This window comes from Staurois parvus, unplaced genomic scaffold (assembly GCF_062004578.1).
Source record: "Staurois parvus isolate SC_StPar_1 unplaced genomic scaffold, SC_StPar_1.0 ptg000358l, whole genome shotgun sequence".
NCBI classification, from domain to species: domain Eukaryota; kingdom Metazoa; phylum Chordata; class Amphibia; order Anura; family Ranidae; genus Staurois; species Staurois parvus.
The window spans coordinates 2,160,753-2,181,690 of record NW_028318154.1 but is presented as its reverse complement, the minus strand read 5'-3'; the positions used below and the strand labels follow the sequence as shown (position 1 = coordinate 2,181,690).

Sequence of the window (20,938 nt, the reverse complement as noted above, 5' to 3'; positions counted from 1 at the left end):
TGGATTTTCAGAAATAGAGATGCATTTGGGCGTGTTGGATAAAGCAGAGGATACCAAAGTTTAATGTTTCTAATGTTCAGTGTTTCGAAATGTAAAATTGGTACCTAGTGAAAAAGAATCCTTTGACAGAGCACAATATTGGGTGTACAGTGTTGGCCTGCACGACAGAGGAAAATGTTTTGGGGGTACTTATTTTAGATGATTGCAAAATGAACAGTGTGGCCAGGCAGTGGGAAAAGTGAATAGAATTGAATGCATCACTAGAGGGGTCACCAGCAGGAGGAGGGAAGTCTATCTATCTATCGATCGATCGATCGATAGATAGATAGAGAGAGAAATATTGAAAAGATAAAACAAGTCCAGAGACGGGCAACAAAAATGGTGGAAGGTCTAAAGTTCTGAGGAATAAAACATATCAGGAGAGACTTCAAGAACTTAAGCACAGTCTTGAAGAAAGAAGGGAAAGGAGAGACTTGGCTGAAACCTGTAAATACATCCAGGGGGGTAAATAAGGTTTAGGAGGGCAGTATTTTCAATATGAAGACCAGATCAGGAACATGCGGACATGGCCTCAACTAGCAGGATGGAAATTCAAAAAACTAATCTTGGAAAATATTATTTTACAAATGGAGTACTTGATGCTTGGAATAGATTTCCAGCAGAGGTAGTGAGTCAATCAACAGTAAAAGGATTTAGATATACTTGGGACGAACATAGATCTATACTCAGACTAAAAAAAGTTAATAAATAAATTTAAAAAAAGGGGCAGACTCAATAGGACCACTTAATCTTCCTTCTGTCTTCACTCTTCTATGTTTCTATTTGTCCAGATTCTCTTCCGAACCCATGTGGACAAGTCTACCAGGAAGTTGTCACCAGTAATGGGCCAGTCATATGAGGAGCAAAGGGGCATGTATTTGTGTAGCTGTGGGGCATACATAAAGCTGCAATGTCTGGCCCATTACAGATGACAGCTTCCCAGCTGGCACAGCCATGTGGGTTCGGAAGAGCATTTGAACATGCATAAGCCCATCTCTATTCAGAGACAAACCAAAAGCATTAACTTTTTTTTTTTTCTTTTTAACATTTTTAGAGCACACATGTAAACCTTTTCTGATATGCAAAATGTGCTTGTCTTATTTGTAGTGAAATAGAACAATTTTCTACTGTGAGAACATTTTTCAAACTACCCAATACATTTACTCTGCATTTATCTTCCAAGTATATCAGTCTTTTCTGACAACCAGCTTGGCAAAACGAAAAGGTGATTATCTAACAACACCTTTAAAATGCAGTGGTGGAAATAAGGACAGGCTGGTCTACAGTGGGGAAACCTATATGCCAAAGGCTTCAGTTTTTTTTATTCAAGCATAGCATGGACTGTGGTGCTACAAATAATGTGTTTTAGGAAAACCATCCCAGGATAAGGAAAAATGTGCAGTTCAAAATTATGTCAGAGGCTTCTCCACTCTGCAGCTAAGTGAGAGCTTTTGGAATAAAAGGTGCAGTGGGCTACCTTTAACTTTTTTTTTTTTTTTTTTTTTTTTAGCTCCAACTCAATATCAATAGACCCAATAATGCATAGTGAATGCCCAGCTCTTATAATGTCCTAAGTTGTCAACATAAATATTTGCTTGAGTAGCTGAAGGCACTAAGCAGCTGCACTCACAATCCATGTAGACTTCTGACCTTGGGAAGAAACATTCTGACCTTGCCCCACTCTTTTCCACCTCTATGCATTAGATATACGTTTCAACCCTCACAGATATGTTCCTCCAGAAAGCTTTATTCCCAATTTTAATATAAAATTCAAATACCATTATACCGACTGTAAACCCAGGAAAAAATCTAATACAACCACGTTGTTTTGAATCTGCTCAGTTATTTAAAAATTCTTATAACGCTTTGAGTTTTTTTATAAAAAGTACTATATAAGATGGTGTGCCTTATGTAATGCATCTAGCTGATAGCCAAGGAGTGAGTAAAAGCATTGCACTAAGGCAATCACTTATTAACAGCAAGACAAAACATTGCTAAAACGGCTGTTTGTGTTTTAAGTAAATGTTAACACATAATGCAAATGCATAACTCAGCTGGATGAAAGCCATTTGATGGATAATCCTGCAGGCATTCTGAGACATTTCCATCAAGGCAACATGCAGCAGAGGCTGAAGTGTTTCCACAAATCCATCTATTAAATAACTGTATTTTCTGTTTTTCAATATTCTTTGCCGCCCAGCTGATGAAAGAAAGCTGCAGCCCTCCAAGTTCTATGGGAACTACAAGTCACATCATGCACTGCATGCTGGGTCTTTTGGATATTCAGTTACAGAATGGCAGCTTGTCCAACAATCTACTAATGTACCATGGGCAAGCAATGGAAGAGATTATCAAGAGCTTTGAGCTCTAAGGAAATATATCTAAAACTCTCGCAGGAAAATCTCTATGCACCAGTATAGTAAGCATAACGTGCACTTCTATATAAAGATTGCAACAGGAACACCCAATATTGAAGAATCCTCCACCCCACACAACACTTACTTTGCTGAAATAGATTTCATCTGAGTGTGGTGTGTCCAGGTCTATCGTATAAATGTGATCCCTGGAAAGAAATTAAAATATTAAAATAGACTGGATATGGATTTATCTGGAGGATCAAATATTCTACTGAATCAATTATAAATCAGAAAAACACTAAGGTTTATACAATGTTTCAGGTTTTATACCATACTGCAACATAAAATTTAACAAAACATATGGGCAAGTTACAAATTTAACACTAAGACGATTGGCTAAAATGGGCAAAGTTTATTCTTTTTAAATTTGAAAGATAAAAAAAATAGCATTATAGTGCTAACAAATGCCACAGCGCTTATATGTCCAACAATTCACATATGTTCCTTCTCTTAAAGGAACATACAACCTAATGTCTCTGCCGCAGTCAGACACATACAAGGGCTCATTGTATGAAAGGCAGGCAATTGGTTTGGGCTGTGAAAGAAATGATGGTACCTGGAAGTTACCCATGTACAGTACACGCAAATAAGAGGAAAAAGAAAATCTAGAGAGACAATGGGAGAACTAAACCATGGACTCCACACTTTAAATGCAAAAATGTCAGGATTGAGACACCATGTTCATTCTTACCAATGGTAACCAATCTGATTTGGGCTATTATGTTTCCAGTGCAGGTAAACAATGGGAATGAAATGACTGCTACTACTATTTGCTACGGTCATAAATATATTTACCACACACCAGTCATCCTGATAACAATAGCCATACATTATAGTAGTGACCATTTTCTGGTACTAAATTTGGCTGGAGTGGGGAGACCATGTGATGACTTTTGGTCACACAAACACCACTGGCTTCAGATTGAGATCTCTGCTTGAATAAATTAATTTATCGTACATAGTGATCTGGTCCTACCTGCACATCTGGCCACCCTCTAAGGCCAACTCTGAAGTCTTCATATTTCTCAAACCTGTTCTGACATCTGCAATCATGCCTTTTTTCATAGTCCGAAAAGCTTTTGCTTTTCTCTGTAATTTATTCACATGAAAAGCAAATGTAGGAATTGAGTAACTGGTGCATGTCTCTGTTTATGTAATTCCACATACTCAAATGTGAACAGCGGGCCCACTTTTGCTGCAGAAGCATCAATTCTGTTTTTATGACTGCTAAGTGTTTGTTCATTGTCTAGTTGTATTTACCATCTAGTAGAATGGGCTCCTTCTACATTACACTGGGGCTGCAGCAAGTCAGTGCAGTAGCTCGATACGGAACTGCACGGATCTGACTGTTAACGGAACAGTGAATGTTGGCAGCAGTTTAAGTGCTTCCAGGGCTTCTTCATTTTAATCACACTTTGGTGCTCAGCAAAATGTACCAAAGTTTAAGTATATGAGAATTTTTGTTCTTTTTCTTTCAAGTATGTTAGAGCAGTTTTACTGTGACCTGGCCTGATGTACACTTGTCTGTTATTCTACCCTGGGGATAAGGGAAGTACAAGACAAAATAGAGGTTAACCCATATTTACATACACCCATAATGTGGAAGGAGAACAGAATTTTTTTTTTGTTAAAGCACGGTCTACATAAAAAACCCTATTACAGCCTTCCACAAAATCAATCAGTTAATCTTCATTTTCTTAACTTTCTCTGGCTAAAATTCAGGATGTCCATCCCGGATATTAAACATATTCCCTGGGATGCTTTTTCCAGCAATTGCCTCAATAGTTTTATTTACAGTATCTTCTATACACCATACTAATGTGGTTAACACTGAAGGTAGTGCCATCCCTGTGTCCTATAGGCACACACAGGAGGCTCGTGAGCAAGCACGCACAAGTGTCCCCAGAGTAAGCAGCTTGCTCTGATGGCACTCACCAGGGGGGAGGAGCCAGGAGGGATGGCAAGGGACCCGAGAAGAGAAGGATCAGGGCTGCTCTGTGCAAAAGCAATGCACAGAGCAGGTAAGTATGACATGTTTGTTATTAAAGTAATTGTAAAGGTTCAGATTTTTTTTTTTTGTTTTTTAAGGTATTACTTTTATTCACCTGTAAATGCTAGTAATAGCTCTTTTATATACAATAGTCTGTAATTTAGATTTACCAACCCTAATAAGATTATCACCTTCAATTTTAAAGTAGAGCTCCACCCAAAAGGGAAAGTTCTGCTTTAAGGACTGGTCCCCCGCTCCCTGTTAAGGATTGGCACCTCTGGGAAGCGTGGGGGTGGGTATCCAAAATTGACAGGTACCTGTTGCCACTTACGCTGTGAACACCTAGTTGTCTCTCCCCCCCCCCCTTCCTCCTCTATTGGACCATTTACAGGAGCATAGCGATATGCGCGCATGTGCATTGGACACCCGGCTGTGAAGCCGCAAGCTGTCACAGCCGGGTGCCCACACTGAACATGCCGGTGTCGGGAACACAGGATAGCTGGTGAAATGGGCTGCAGGGAGGACACTGCGTGATTGGGGGACAGGTGAGTGGTTGTTTTTTAAAAGTCAGCAGCTACACCTTTTGTAGCCACTGACTTATTTTTTTACAGTTTGACTGGAACTCCGCTCTAAATACATGCGCAAGCATGTTTATGGTTTCACTGTATAGTCCTAAAAATAATGAAAAGGGTAAAACAGCAACAATAAAGGGGTTAATAACACTTTCTGGGGCACAACTAGTAAACTATTTACATATTAAACTGCATGAAAGAGCAACTAGGAATGAGTTGAGAACTTCCAACAACTACTTAACGCTTGTGGCTAAATTCTTTTGTAATTAGGTTCTGTTGTCTGCCAAATGCTGTAATATAGAGTGTTCTGGGTTTGCAAAAGAAAAGAACTTCTGTTTGCCTCCTAGGAGCTGGATGCTGCAGTTTATCACGCAGTTCACTTTAATGTCTAAACCACAGTCTGGGTCATTAGAAGAATAACATTAGCTTTCAGCTTAATTTGCTGTGCCCACTTTGTCCTGCTGCAAAGCAATGCCGCAACCCAACAGAACACACTCAATAATCGTACCCGATCTTTCCTTGCTAAATGCTACACGTGAACATTAGTGGGCAACCCATGGACTGTGTCTGACCAAAGTTAATTTGCTGTTAAGTTGCTGTTTTGATATTCACTGTTACAATGTGTTTGCGTGAAAAAGTTTACAAGTCCCTCATAAAGAGGCAATATGAGGCCTTTTCACTTGGATAGCGATAATTGCCAAGGAATCCTCATTACTATTGGCACTCTAAGGAAACCTGAAAAAAAATCTTTCTGCTTGGCTTGATTTCTCCCATAATGCCAAGTACATTGGATAACATAGGCAGCCCTGTCTCAATGGAACTTAATAAATGGGACAATTGTACTTGCCACCTCTGTTTGTTAACACAGTGTGAAACTTCCTTTTCCAAAGGATCCTTACAGCTCTACTAACTACACTTCTTTCCATAACAGACAAAAAGACTTTGTATTGCTCAAACAGTAAGTTCCACAAACTGTATGTAATAAACCAGCTTGGCATTTTGCTGCATTACTACAAGTTGAAATAGTTCTTCATAGATGCTTGGTCATCGTGGCAAGGATTCTGTTGCCATGGCATAGTCTTGTGGATGAAGACTATTTGCTCAAAGCTACTGGCTGTTCATGACCTATGGTCACTCATATAATGTATGTTTACAGGATATGTGCTACAACAGCTGCTGAATGAACAACTCTGTGGATTCTTGAGGGGAGTGAATCTCTTGACATGTGTTGATCTGCACAGTGGGAAGCCATTCAGGCCTTCAGGCAAGGTGGGTGTTCAATATGTTGGGCAAAATTCCTGTGTTAATGCTTTCTTTGTACAACACATCCCTCGTGACATACAGATATTTGTTCTCTACACTATTTACTCATGAACCGAAAATGGGCTCCTGTTTAAATTGACACACAGGACATCACATAATAGAACTTAGTTCTTAAGGAACTATATAGGGGCTTGGTGCATATTTTTTATTTGGCTACACTGAAAAATTATATTTTTTTTAAAAGAGAAATATGAAAAATGTTATATTAAAAAAGAGTAACTCCACTTTCCATTTTAATCTGCGACACTGTAATTTTCTGTAAAATGCAATGCAATATGGCAACCTAGAAGCATTCTGTACAATGTTGCTGCACAGATTGCCTCCAAAATGTAATTTGTTGCTTGTTTGACTGGCTCACCAATTTTCCGAAAAGTCTACACTTAGATACATTTCTATTGCAGAGGATACCTAAATTGTAAGTTTTGGTGAGATATTCTCTATGGTTTAAATACCTCTAAAGGGATGCAGACACTAACTTTGCTCATCGTAATACTGAAATTGCACCAGATGATTATAATGAACACATTTCTATGCATTACCCCAAGTCCCTAGCCTGTGTAAACTGCTATGGCAGAAAGCCCCTGCCTTCTAGTTTCATGTAAATAGTATTTGAATGCAGATATTGATGGATCTGAATGATTTGCATAGCAATTCTTATGAAGTTTCCCTGCAGTGGCTGACTGTATTGAACCATTTTAAACAATTTTCTTTGCTTCCACCACAGGCGGAAAGAGAGAAAATCGCTAGATTCCCCCATCACAGTCATCAACATGCCTCCTACAGTGCTATTGTATGAACAGAAAGTTTACGGCTGGCGGCTATAGCCACGGGCAGTAAACACATGCTAAAAATCTGACAGGCTGGTTGTACCCAAGTTGATCGATGGATCGACTTGAGTACAATCAGCCTACCCATGGGCAAATCACGAGTATTCTGTGCCAGTTTTCGGGTGAATCAGTGACCCCTGCCAGATAGAACAGTCAGATCACTGCCACTGCAGCAGAATCAAAGGCAGGTAAAGATCATTGGATCAAGCGCACCCAAGCATACTGAATGGACTACGAATCAGGAGCAATGCATTGATGATACTAATCCATTGCTCATTATTTCTCTCATTTTTCTCTTGCTGGCACATGTACAAGCAGCAGTATCCTGTTGTGTCCTAGTGCTGACCCAACCACTACTGGTAATGTTGTGCAATCAATTATAGGAGGCTGATATCAATATAATTAAGTATTTACAACAGTTGCAATTAAAAAAATACAATTCATGATTTTTTTAAAAGAATACATTCATAATGATTGGTGTTTTTATCTGTCTGGAGTTCAGCTTGGAAGCTAGTGAGATAAATTATAAAATGTTTTTTTTTTTAATCTCAAAAGCAACATAAAGGCTTCATATTATCAGGGACTCTGTTTTTCATTATTATTTTATCTCTCACTTGAGTGCAGATTGTACATTTTGCATAGAAACAAAAATGAATGCATACGCATGATTGACGTGAACATTTCCGCTGGTAAATAATCATCTATGAATTACATTCAAAGGCCCGTAATTAGAACAAGCCTATATCCCCACATTTATTCCAGTCTGCTAACACGAAGCAGGCAAATCTTATTGCCTCTATTGTCTGCAATGGTAATTACCTATCCCTTTTAACTGGTACAGTAGTGCTAAGAGCGGAGAGAAATGAAATTGTACAATGCGATGATGAGAAGGATATCACACCAGTCAAAGGTCCAAAGCTCATAGTAATTAAAAAGAGAGAGATACTTCAGTACAGACAACAGTGATGGAGATGTTCTATGCTGATCGCTCAGCTGCACCTTGTGATGGAAAATAAAGAGAAGATATGCCATAAAAGGTGCTCTCATAGTGGATGCAAAGCCATGTCTCAGTGTCTCCTATTTCACCACAATTACTATTAGGAGGGAAAAAAAGGCTGCGGAGGGGGGGGGGGGGGGCGTCTATAAGGGCTCATCAACAGATTCCTAACAGGCTTACAACACACAATAGTGCTTCTGTTGAGAATAATACTTTTTCTTTCTTGTAATAACAAGTCATTAGAAGGCAGCTTCACTGATTGATTGAAAATGTTTAAAATTCGTTAGGAGCAGAAAAATTTACTCTTGAGCAGATTAAACCCTTGCCAAGAGCACAGTGAGCCCACTGGTTTTGACTTCTATTTGACAACTTCTCAATCATTTACGTTGTTTAGCAGGCAGTGTCATATTTTTTTTCTTAGAACTGGAGAGATTTTCTTCTATCATTTCACAGTTAAACTGAATTAAACGGTGGCTAGTTATACGAAGTTGAAACCTGTGTTGAAGGGACCTCAACCTGGCGTAAAATGTTTGTAACAATGTTGTTACAGTGCAGGAACTATATGTTCTGTATGAAAGTACCTGTGTTTACCATTAAAATGATCCTTTGTCCCTGGGGCCCTGTTTCTGTCAAGATTGAGCTATCTTCCGAAAGAGAAAGTCCTACCCCTGTCAAATTCACAGCCTCTACTGCCCACTAAAACCCTTCCATTTGTCAGCTGAATGGAAAGGGTGGGGTTTAGCACCTGGAGGAAAAAAAAACTATTTTGGATTTGAGCAGACATTGAGGACACAGGAATCTATGAAGCCCTACACTTGTAATTGTGTACAAAGTTTCTGCACTTGAGCACTGTTGCTACCTTGGAAATGTTTTAGGCCAGATCACAGTGACTTCATTAATAAGAATCGCACAAGTATTAATAAGATATTCCTTGATTGTTTACAACTCATAAGAAACATATAATGCAGGACACCTTAGGTAACGAAGAGCCACATGTATTTCCTAGGAAATGGTTGGGAGTCGGTGTTTTGGCCATGATTTGGCCTAGATTGTAAGCTCGAAAGAGCAGGGCCCTCAATACCCTCATGTTTTGCATTGTATTGGTATTGTTCTGTCACATGTTCTGTCCCCCTTTGTAATGTACAGCGCTGAGCGAACTATTGGCACTTTATAAATACTGTATAATAATAATAATAATAATAATAATAATAATGTACTGAACCATTTCACCCAAGAATATGTGCACCATTGATAGTAACCGCAATTTACATATACAACACAACATGGGCTTAGGTAAAATAAATAATTAATATTGCACAGGTAAAATCCTGAGTTGCAACTATTTGACATCAAAGTGTGCAGAAAAATCCATGTCATATGCAGTCAAGCTCAAGTACATGGCTAAACATGGAGGCAAAATCTTGGCATTGTTCAAGCAGTAATTTTATGTAAAGAAGCTACAAAATAAAGTTCATATGCCTTCATGTAAAAACTTTTCCAGAACTATGAATAAATAATAATGCTTTGACAAAAGCCAGGTAGTGGAGTAAATTGTAATGTTTTACATTTAAAGCCTGATAGTGGAGTAAATTGTAATGTTTTACATTTAGAGCCGTTTCAGACAGTGCTGGGGCTCCCTGCAGGGTCTTTTAATGATGTTATTTTCAAGATCTGAATTTTATTCATTATATTTAATATATTCAGTTCAACTGATCATAAAAAGAAACAGTAATAATTTTTAAACCGTTTTGGTTTATCTTTTTTGTAAATCAACATGTGCTTTGGAAAGTAGAGACCAGCTGTAATCATTTTAAGGCTAACCTGACAATACAGAGAAGCCACATTTCAAATACATTTCCCCAATTAAACTAGCAAAGTTGAGGATAGAAAGAGGTCACGTACCTAGCAGCTATATACAGCGTCCGGTTCATTATTATGATCTGCTGGATGTCCATTTTGTGTCTCTGTGTGTTGTTTCTTCCTGGTTTGTGCCCCACAAATACCGGATACTGCTTTGTATCTGTCAGAAAATAAAAACACAAAAAGTCTTTAAGAGACCTCACGGTATTCATTTCTCAGGATGTTTTTTCACACAGTGGGGCAGTGACATGAGGCACACCACTATAAACAGTCCATTAATCTGATGTCCTTTAGAGCACTAAAAACCAGTAGGTGACATAGCAGACAATCAAGAAATGGAAAACTAGAGAACACAATAGCTGATTCACAAGGTTTTACTTTCAAGTATTTTTTTTTTCCCACCATGGGTTTCAGGAAATTTTTAAGAAGCTTAAAAGGGTTTCAGGGATCATCTTTCCTGACCCTCCTCCTCCCCTGACTCCTTCAAGCATCACTTAAGATTTATGGTTAGAAATCTGAACCGATCATTTGATAAATTGCTTGTATTGACATTTTCTGTTATGAGAAATGTGCGTATCCCAAAGGATTCCCTTGAACAGAACATGTTCTTTTAGAAGTAATATAATACTTAATAATATGCATAAACAAACAGGAAATTCTAAACAATACAGGAGTACTCAACAAAAAGGAGAAATCCAAAACATAATTTACATTTCTATTAGAATCAGCTCGGCAAAGTGTGTGAATGATCGTACTGATTCTGCTTTTTTTGTAAAGTGCTTATGATGTGTTTCCACTTCTCAGAGCACTTGACACCTCTTCTTGGCAGATTAATTCAATAAATCTGGCAATATATAGATCAATCCCTCCCACTTCTGACATCAGAGTGATTATTCAGTGATTAAAAAGTACCCCTAGGAGATAAGAAGTGCTTCCTACCATAGGAAAATCTCTGCGCGACCTGGCTAATTCCTGCCTTTTGTCAAAGTGCAGTACTTCACTTGGTCAATGAAAAAGAGGTGGATCCCAGGGCAGCAATTGACAGATTTCTCACTACCTGCAATTCTCTGGGATATATTTGCCTGTCTACAGACACCCTTAAAAAACAGAATAAAGGCACCCCTGTATGTTTTTTCTGATAAATGTAAATTGACAAATGAATGTCAGCTGTAAAGCTTAAATCCCGAGCATGGAAGCTATAAGCCTGTCTGAAGTCTCCAGTGACACATGCTGACGAACACTACCTGGGAATTGTCTTTAAACGCTATCATGTAAATTACAAATATGTTGATTTCAAGTGGCAATAGACAACTTTAAAAAAGGCACTCAGCTATTGCTTGGATCTACTGTAATATCTTTGGGCCTCCTTAGTCAAGCCAACTTAACTTTAACATTGCTCTCATAAGTCATTACACCAACCTCAATGTGCATGTTTAAAATCGTGGACCTCTTCAATTATGAATGATGAAGAAGCAAGATAGGAGGGAAACTATTCTGTGTTACTAAATTGAAAGGTTTCAAGCAAATTACCTCTTTTTGAATTAAAGGACACATGTACAGAGAGAAAAATAGTGACTTCCATTGGTGACCTCCTTGTAAAAATAATAATAAGATGAAGAATAATAGATACCATGGTTATTTTCTGGCTTCATTGCAGATAAAGTCAATGCAGATATGGTCCATGGGAAATCATAATATCTGTTCTACATACATGTTTCTGGCCTGCGTCTCAAAGAATTCACACCTAAGAATGAAGCTCGAGCTCTAAAACGCCCAGGGGAAAAAAAAAAAAAAATCTATACAATTCTTTGGAGATGGTTCACATGTCCACTCCAAGTCACCTGAAGCAGAACCCCTACCCCTGAAGCTCAAAAAAGTTGGACAGTTTTTCAAATTTTTGGCACGTTTTTATTCCCATAGAAAAGAATAGAAAATAGTAATATATAAATAAATGTTAAATAAAACAATATACATATAAAAAAAGCATGATAAATATATAAATAACCCCTAACCTTAAAAAAAATAATTATTATTATATTATTAATAAATTATTGGGTTTATTATTTTATTACTTTACATTTTAGGGGGTTATGGTTATAGGGTAATTATTAGAAGTATTTATTTATGATTTTGTGTATTTATTTTACATTTATTTATTCTATTATTATCACCCTAACCAAATAAACAAACAAATAAAATACTATAAATAAGTAAGAAGAAAATAAGTAAAATTCGAACCCTATAAGTGTAGTATTGGCAGTTTCTTAACATATAAAAGATAAAATTCCACTTACAGGAAGTCAAAACATGACAGACTCATTATAGTAAATCGACCGGTGTTCCTGATGGTATGGGTTTAAAGGCCGTCCAGCGGCAGCGTGACCCATGGACCGCAGGGATGTCGGAACTAAGATGGCTGTAGAACCCTCGGGAGGAGTCGAGGAACGCATTCGTTGGAGGTGACGTAAGGTGGGGCAGTAACGCGTTTCAGAGCATGCGCAAAGGGCTCCTTCATCAGACCTAAGCCCTGAAGACTCACCGGCAACTTTAGATCAGCAAAGGGGGTGGGAGAATAGGAGGGATAAGGCAGGTGGACAAGCAGGTTGCTCCTCGGTCCTAAAAATCTATTACTTACGTCAAAAGTAATGCATGGTCTGAAACGTGTTACCATCCCCCACCTTAAGTCAGTTCCAACGTATGCGTTCCACAACTCCTCCTGAGGTTCTGTAGCCATCTTAGTTCCGACATCCCTGTGTTTCACAGGTCACGCTGCCCCTGGATGGCTGGACGGCCCTTAATCCCATACCATCAGGAACATCGATTTGCTATGATGAGTGTCATGTTTTGACTTCCTGCAAGTGGCGTTTTATCTTTGTATGTTAATAAACTGCCAATACTACACTAAGGAGGTGCCTTCTTTCCATGTCTTTTTGCACTAGAGCTTTGTCTCCAACTCTATGAAGAGCTGCCTCAGTGTCTGTTAGGCCTCACTATCCTTGAGATTAATTCTAGCACCACCCTAGTGGCTACAGATATCTGGTTCGAGCAGGAGCGCCCTATGGACTATACACTTTGTAATACTGACCCTAACCTAACCTTAACTCTAACCCATTACCCTAACAAAAAACTAAATAATAATGAATAATAATAATAAAAACTAAAAGCTGATGGGAAAAAAAAAAAAAACAGAAAAATCTAGCAACAAATGCTGCAACAGATAATATTTTTCTCTATTAGCGAATAAAAAAATGCCAAACTTCAAAAACGTATGAAAACGCGCAAAAGCTGAGGTAAAATGCCACGCTCAGATGTGAATGGAGCCTTATAGCTGCTTGTTCAGCACAATAACCCTAAAACCAGCATTTTCTGAAGAAGAAACGGCAGCCTCAATCTTCTCAGTACAGGTTTCCTTTAAAAATTAACTCCATTTCAGTTTTATGGAACTGCGATATTCATTGAAGTGCTGGCTTCTAATATCCTGAAATACTCTCTGTTGAAATACCCCAAATCAATACCCAGCTACACCCAAGTGGGGCGGACAATACAAAACCCGATGATGATGCAATGTTCCTCTTTTATGTTAAATTGGGTAGTTCCACAGTGGAATGTGACATCTTCATTGCGGACTTATTAGGAGAAACAGAGGTATACAAACTATGCACATGAATTCCCAATGGTACCCTAACACATCAGATATACCAGTTTTATATGAAGCTGGCCAATGACATATAAAGCCCACTAAAAGGGTAATTAAATAATATGCGAAATATATTCGCAAAACACGTTTCAATTACATAACTATCTATAAATATTAAAAAAGGAGGAGCAATATATTTGAAATCCATAGCGACAAAAAGGTATTTTCTCTGAAACATTAAAGTGTTATTTTTATGTGATTTTATAACCAATCTCCTGGAGGAAACTACATAACATACTTTGTGTTTAAAAGAGTGTCTTAAATACTGCTGGGAACAGGCTCACTTCATAAGCAAGGAAATACATATGAATACAAAATGTACGATATAAAAGAGCAGTTTGCATGTTAAAATTAACTTTAATTGAATAGGTTATTGAGAAGGAGTCTGGATTTGTGCATTTTTAATTTTACCTCTATAATTTCATAAGCATGTGGTATGTGTCTGTTAATTTTCCCTGCCTCTATCATTTTAATACATGTAATTGAATTTGCGATTATTAATATCACAATTACAGCTTAACACTGGCGAGAAAGCAGGTTTTCTTAATAGACGGCGATCTCTGTGGCTTTGGAGCTGTGAGCTTTCTCTTGCTGAACCAATTAGCTGCTGCTGTATAGTCAGGCCACTTTGGTTCATTGTTTAACAGGTGGTATTTTAGAAAGTTAAACCTAGTCAACACGCCAGCACCTGGCATTCAAGTGCCTAGACTTTAATAATGGCATGAAGGCCACTCTGCGCAAAGCCAGGATAAGCTACAGGAAAGAGCACTTTTCAGTATCGTCTATTCTGCCTGTAGATCGGGCTGGGAAGTAAGGGACTGACTGGTCATGTACTTAAGAACCTATACCTTTTAAGAAGGTTAGTAGAAGAGATTAGCAGTAGATACGCCAAGAGATTATCCCCTGTACAGACAAAAGAACTTTAGAGTGTGCAACTTAAAAATACTTTCCTTACAATTAAAGTTTTAAATCCATCAAGGGATTTTGTTGCTTCACTTTTTTGAAACTGAAAGTTCTATCAAGACAGAGAAAAGCTGCCAAACGTGCGCAATGTATTGAGATTAGGAATTGAAAATCTAACGTCTACAAACTGTACTTAATCACTTGCCCTCCAGAAGATTTACCCCCCCCCCCCCCCCTCCTGACCAGGCCATTTTTTGCGGTGCTGCATTACTGTAACTGACATTTGCGTGGTCATGCAATGCTGTACATAAATAAAATGTATGTAATTTTTTCCCACACAAATAAAGCTTTCTTTCGGTGGCATTTCATCACTTCTGTGGTTTTTATTTTTTGCACTATTAACAAAAAACGACTGACAACTCTGAAAAATATTTTTGACATTTTGCTATAAAACATATCCAATAAAAAAAAAATGTAAAAAATAAAATTTCTTCATAAATTTAGGCCAAAATGTATTCTGGTACATGTGTTTGCTAAAACAAAATCCCAATAAGTGTATATTAATTGGTTTACGTAAAAGTTACAGAGTCCACAAATGGAGGTATATAGACACTAGAACTTTTATTTTTTAATACTAGTTATGGCGCCGATCGCAACTTATAGCGGGACTGTGGCGGGCATTTTGACACTGGGTGGGACCGAATGGCCACTGACATCCCCAGCGACACTAGTACAGAGATCCGTGCTAATAAAAAGCACTGACACTGTACTATTGACACTGGGCAGGAAGGGGTTAACATCTGGGGCGATCAAAGGGTTAACTGTGTGCTGTTTTACTTGGGAGACATGCTGCTTTGTATCTTTCTGTTGTGCAGAGATGCACAAAGCAGCATGTCCATGCTGACAGGAGAGAGATGTGTTTACACACAGATCTCTCCCCTCTCAGCCCTGTCACCAATCACCGAGTCCCAGCTGGGAATCACTGGCCAGGACCTGCTGATTGACATCCCCAGCAGCCAAAAGCAGCACGGGTAGGGTGCGTGCATGCACCCCTTACCTGGAAATGCAACACACACACACACACACCCCTTCTGCTATAGGGCGGAGGGCAACTGGTTAAGGAATGCTGCAGAGAATACTTTAAAGGGAGACTTCTCTCTATTGGCAAAGTAAAGAAATTCCATTTGCTCACACTAGTCGGGTTAGAACAGAGAAGCACGTAATTTATAGTTAGGGCTACATTATCTCACACACAGAGTTACAGAGCTTTATTATTCATTTTAGCAAAGCAGATAAAGGATGGTGCTAGTACAAGTCACTGGCAGTGTAGGAATTACTAGGAAGGGGAACTCTAATAAAATAACATGTATGTGCAGCTTTATAGGATTCAGAGCGGTCTATTTAACACTACAATAATATTTAATATAGGACAGAGTAATTATGCCTCCCAACTTCCTGGAATGGTAAAGGACACTACGGGGTTGATTTACTAAAACTGGATGGTGTAAAAATCAGGTGCAGCTATGCATTGTAGCCAATCAGCTTCTAACTCAGCTTGTCCAATTAGTCTTGGACATAAAATCTGGAAGCCCATTGGTTTCCAAGCAGTGCTGGACCAGCACTTTCTAGTTTTAATAAATGGAAACCCAGTATGTAGGTAAAGAACACGTTCCTACAGTGGCCCCAGTTATACAAACCACAAAGATCTAATATGCAGGAAATAATTAGCTGAAGCACACAATTGCTTTTTTTAACCTCTATTGTCTTTTTATTTTGGCTTTTCAAAATAACAAATGAAGTAATATAGGAGGTTGGATAAAAGGTTTGGATAAAAGTGGAGCATAACACTTTTGACAGTAAAACAGTATAGTGATGTACACTTCAGACCAAAAGGGGGACAACAGACTGTACGAGGGACAGATAATTTTCATCTCAAATGAGGGACAGTCCCTCCAAATGAAGGACAGTTGACGCTATGGAAGAAGTACTAAACAGAGCAGCATTGTAATGGGATTGTAGGCAAAACATCAGTATGGGCCCTATGCCTAACCACACGTGTCAGCCAACAAAACAACATGGAAGCTTCTACTGCTCCCACTATCATATTTAGTGAAGGACATCTGTAGCAGATGTGTAAAAGTTCCTGACACTTGTGATAACATCACAGAATGCCAAAGTCGGTGGAGCAGAACGTACAATCCTGCAGCCTTGGTGGTTATATTTATTGCTACTTCCGAAGTATAACAATTCTTACCACCTAGTCTGTAGGAAACTAGAACACATTGTGTCCACCCTGTCCATAGAACATAGATGAGGAATGTTAAGCTTCATTTCCATGAAGGAATGGCATCCCTTTTACAAGCCCCAACCCACCATGGTTAGTTTAAAGGTGAACATCAAGCAAAAAAATAAAAAAACACAGATTAAATAAATACAAGGGAGTCATTTTACCAGGCAAAATATTTCTGCCCATCCTGTTCTATGATTTACGCAGCCCTGTCTGGCAGGGAAGGAGAGCTGTAATAATCAGGCCTTGATCTTCCACTTGTGACTGGACAGTGAACAAAGCAGCAACGCACAGATAATCTCATCTATCTGCTCTCTCCTTCTGTTAAATGCTTTTTGTTAACACATGAATTCTACAGCACAGCTGCTTCTCTCTTTGCACTACAGCACATGTGTCAAACACAAGGCCCGGGGGCCGAATCTGGCCCGCCAAGCCATTTTATGTGGTCCTAACACATAGTGGCTGGGAAGGAAAAAAGGAAAATAGACATGGACAGCCCTTGAAAGAAAGCTGAACCCTGCACTCTGTGCATAGCACACCCCTAGGCCCTGCACTCTGTACACAGCACACTCCTGAACTCTGTATGTAGCGTACCCCTAAAGTCCTGCACTCCATACATACAACTGGCCCTTTGAAGGCAACCTAATCCTGATGCAGCCCGTGATTAAATGGAGTTTGACAACCCTGCTCTACAGGGAGTGTGAGGGACTGACATACATATCATATTTAGGTGCTTACACTGCTCTCATTAAAAAAAAAATAAAAAATTTAAATGCTATATTAAGGAATAGAGGGATGCACTAATTTGCATCTTTTAAATCTACCCGGGGTTCACCTTTAACATTCAGAGCAGACTCCTGGCTCAGAAAATGATGCCTCTGTAAAACTACTAGTATCCTTATTGCCTGATTGCAACCATAAAAGACATTTGCTTTAATGATTTGTGTTCAATACATTGTTTTACTTACAGTTGCCATGCGAAATACTGATTGGCTCAGAATCTTCTGGGAATCCAGCCCCAGCAAATTGCAGTATTGTGAAATATAGCAGCAAAGCTTCTGACCTCATAGTAGTTTTAACTTGAAAACTTTACCTTTCACTTCACCCTGAAAAAAAAAAAAAAAAAAAAATGATAAGTTCTCATTAAACTTTCAAAGAAAGCAAGTGAATAAGACATCACACATCAAACATAATTAATGTTAATTTGGTGAAATATGTAGGTGGAAGACGCACAGAATTACAAAATTGTGTACAGAAAATAGGGGCAGATAAATTATAAATGCACTTTTATTTTATATACAGATACAAAAAGTACTCATTTCTTATTCTCTTTCAAATGCCGACTGCCTCAGGAAGTATGTATAGCGTGAATATTCAATAAGCATACTAAGAGTAAGACAAAATAAAACAAAAATTCTACTACATAAAGAGTGTCAAAGAATGGCCTCAAATGTCATCCTTCTGATGAATAAATTCTGAAAAACAAACTAGGCTAAATTTTCAGAAAAAGCGCCACAAAAAAAAAAAAACTACAGAGCGCATAATCGTACTTAGCAACATTTTAAATTTGGACACAACGTAGCGGATTTAAAGCTCACCCATGCCCATGTGGAAAAAGTATGTGTCATATCATGACCTTCTTTTACTGCATGCTCATTTACTCTAGAAGAAGAGCTGATGGAGGCATCTTAAAATTGGAGGCATGTTTCATTAGTTTTTGAAGACCCTTTTGAGGTTTCTTAAGCAGCTACATGCTTCATTAAATTAAATGTAAACCATCATTTTTTTCCATCCTTTGCTGCATTAACTTGTAGCCTCCATCAGCAGGCTGTGTGAAAAGAGAAAATGCAGGAGAGCAATTGGGAGACAGGGATAGAATGTTGCCACCAAACAAAAAGGACATGCCTAGGACCTTGGCAGGATCATCAAGATTTAGTTTTTTTTTTTTTTATTATGAGCTGCCAATTCAAAATCACTTAAAACTGACTTTTAAAATTACATCAATATGTTTATAAGACACTTTTGTGATTGGGTTTCCCTCTACGTTAAGATGAATGCTCCCCCATGAACGTGGGCTGTAGAGCAACACGTAGGTTGACTGTCAAGCCTATAACAGCAAACACTTATTTTCTGGCTACAAATTCCACAGAAATGTAATCACCCAAGTAGGTATGAGGGCAAAACCAAAAAATACGTCTGAAGACTTGCTGAATCGTATGCAAAGCGGAGAATATTTGACTAAATCCTGGTCTGAATGACATTTTGGCATTGGATGGAATTAACCTTTAAGAAACTGCTGCCAATATGCATGCATGAGTATAATAAAGTACAGAGAACTTCAAAGGATTAATGCTTTTATTCTCAATCAGTTGTATGTGATGCTTCCAGTCAGATTATCTCCTAGAATAAAGCCATGGATGAGCCTGCTGTGACTCACTTAGCATTTGGTGTGCAAAACACTGTGCCGCGTGTTAATAAACCTCCAAGATGCCATTTACAGTTAATATGTCATAAATGTGCCTGCCTGACCTTTTTCAGATTGTTCTGCATATGAGCTACCAAACAGGCAATATGGTGCGTGAGTTTTAGAACTCTAACTATAGAGTGTATATTTGTGCTGTGCTATTGCTGGAAGGTTCTGGGCAGTTAACCTGATCAAACACTTAAAAACCACAAACATAAAAAACACACTTCAACTAAAATCCTTGTATTAAGTCCTCATGCACACTGGACGTTTTTACAGCTGCTGTTTTTGGCTTTTGACATTTTTTTCTACAGCCAGAACATAGACTATAATCAATGTTTTTAGGCTGAAAAAAAAAAAAACCTCTGAACTAATGGGGTTGTAGAGTTTTCTAGCTGTAAAAACGCTCTAACACTGAAAATGAGGCAAAATGCTGTAAACTGTGGTAAATTGTGGCAAACCAGTGTTTTTGGATTTTTTTTGACAAAAAAAAAAAACCCTCTAAAAAACGGTAAAAATGCAAAATAAAATAAAAAAAAAAAAAAAAAAAAAAAAAAGGCAAAGACGCCACTAAACACCAATACAAAAATGCTAAAAAAAAGCTGAAAAACCTCATGTTTTTAACGTGACTTTACACAGCTAATGTTACCAGCGTTATTAAAACTCCCAGTGTGCATGGAGCCTTATGGTGTTACTTTAGACAAGACCAGGTAGATTTTTATTGCTAGAGAGCGAGCCATTCATTGAAAATGTATTTTTTTTATCTCCAGTTCACAAGAAATTAAATGCATGCATGTTGTGTAGGTGCTTAACATGCTCAGTTAAAAAAAAAAAAAAAAAAAAAAAAAAAAAAAAAAACAGACCAAAAATTGTGCATAACCCTTTAAAAAGGAGCGCAGGAAGGTATGCGGCATGCCCTTCAAAAATGGGTGGTACTAATGCATGTAAAGTGCACTGGTGCCTGTCACTGCAACGCAGTATGAATAGACCCCAAACGAGCATACAGTCCTGTAACCGGAACATTTACTGCGAACCATTGTGCAAAGTTTAAGTCTATTAATACATTAGAGACTATTTAGAAAAATTGGCTGACTGTTTCTAAAACACTTTCTGTACAAATGTGTTGTCCCAATGCCTGTAATAAAAATCATCAGATCCCAAGAGCAAGCAACTATTGATGATGATGGATGGGTACCTTTACGAATACATTAAAAAACCCAAAATGTGATTCTACCACTATTTTTAATCCACAGTTTTGACACAAAACCATCCTTTATCCATCTTCATCAAATACTGTGTAATCTTCATACTTCAGAGTAATATTGGAGGAAATTGTACATTTGAAATAAACAGACAAGTTCAGGCGCAAATGATAGTATGATAGGTACGATTTTATTGTACTTATTGAGATTATGGCATGAAGCCATGTGTTATTTTGTACTACACAGGATTATTCTAGCTTTTGATGTCTTATCAGTTAATACTGTTATTGCCAAGGAAGCAGGCTTTATTAGACACATTATTTCATGGCGTGAAGGGCTTCGAAAAAGGAGCGATGTAAT

General features: G+C 38.2%; 1 protein-coding gene across 5 annotated transcripts in view; it reads right to left on the bottom strand.

Annotated features, from left to right (window-relative positions):
* The window catches only part of SEMA6A (semaphorin 6A), a 273,665-nt gene that overhangs the window by 155,419 nt on the left and 97,308 nt on the right, over positions 1-20,938 (bottom strand). For all 5 annotated transcript variants that reach the window (XM_089684826.1, XM_089684822.1, XM_089684823.1 and 2 more), the window contains exons 2-4: positions 17,881-18,018; positions 10,068-10,185; positions 2,542-2,602 (exon numbers count right to left, since the gene is read on the bottom strand). In XM_089684826.1, coding sequence (XP_089540952.1) covers positions 2,542-2,602; positions 10,068-10,185; positions 17,881-17,980 — 279 coding nt within the window. In that variant the 5' untranslated portion in view covers positions 17,981-18,018. The remainder of the gene's footprint in view (positions 1-2,541; positions 2,603-10,067; positions 10,186-17,880; positions 18,019-20,938) is intronic.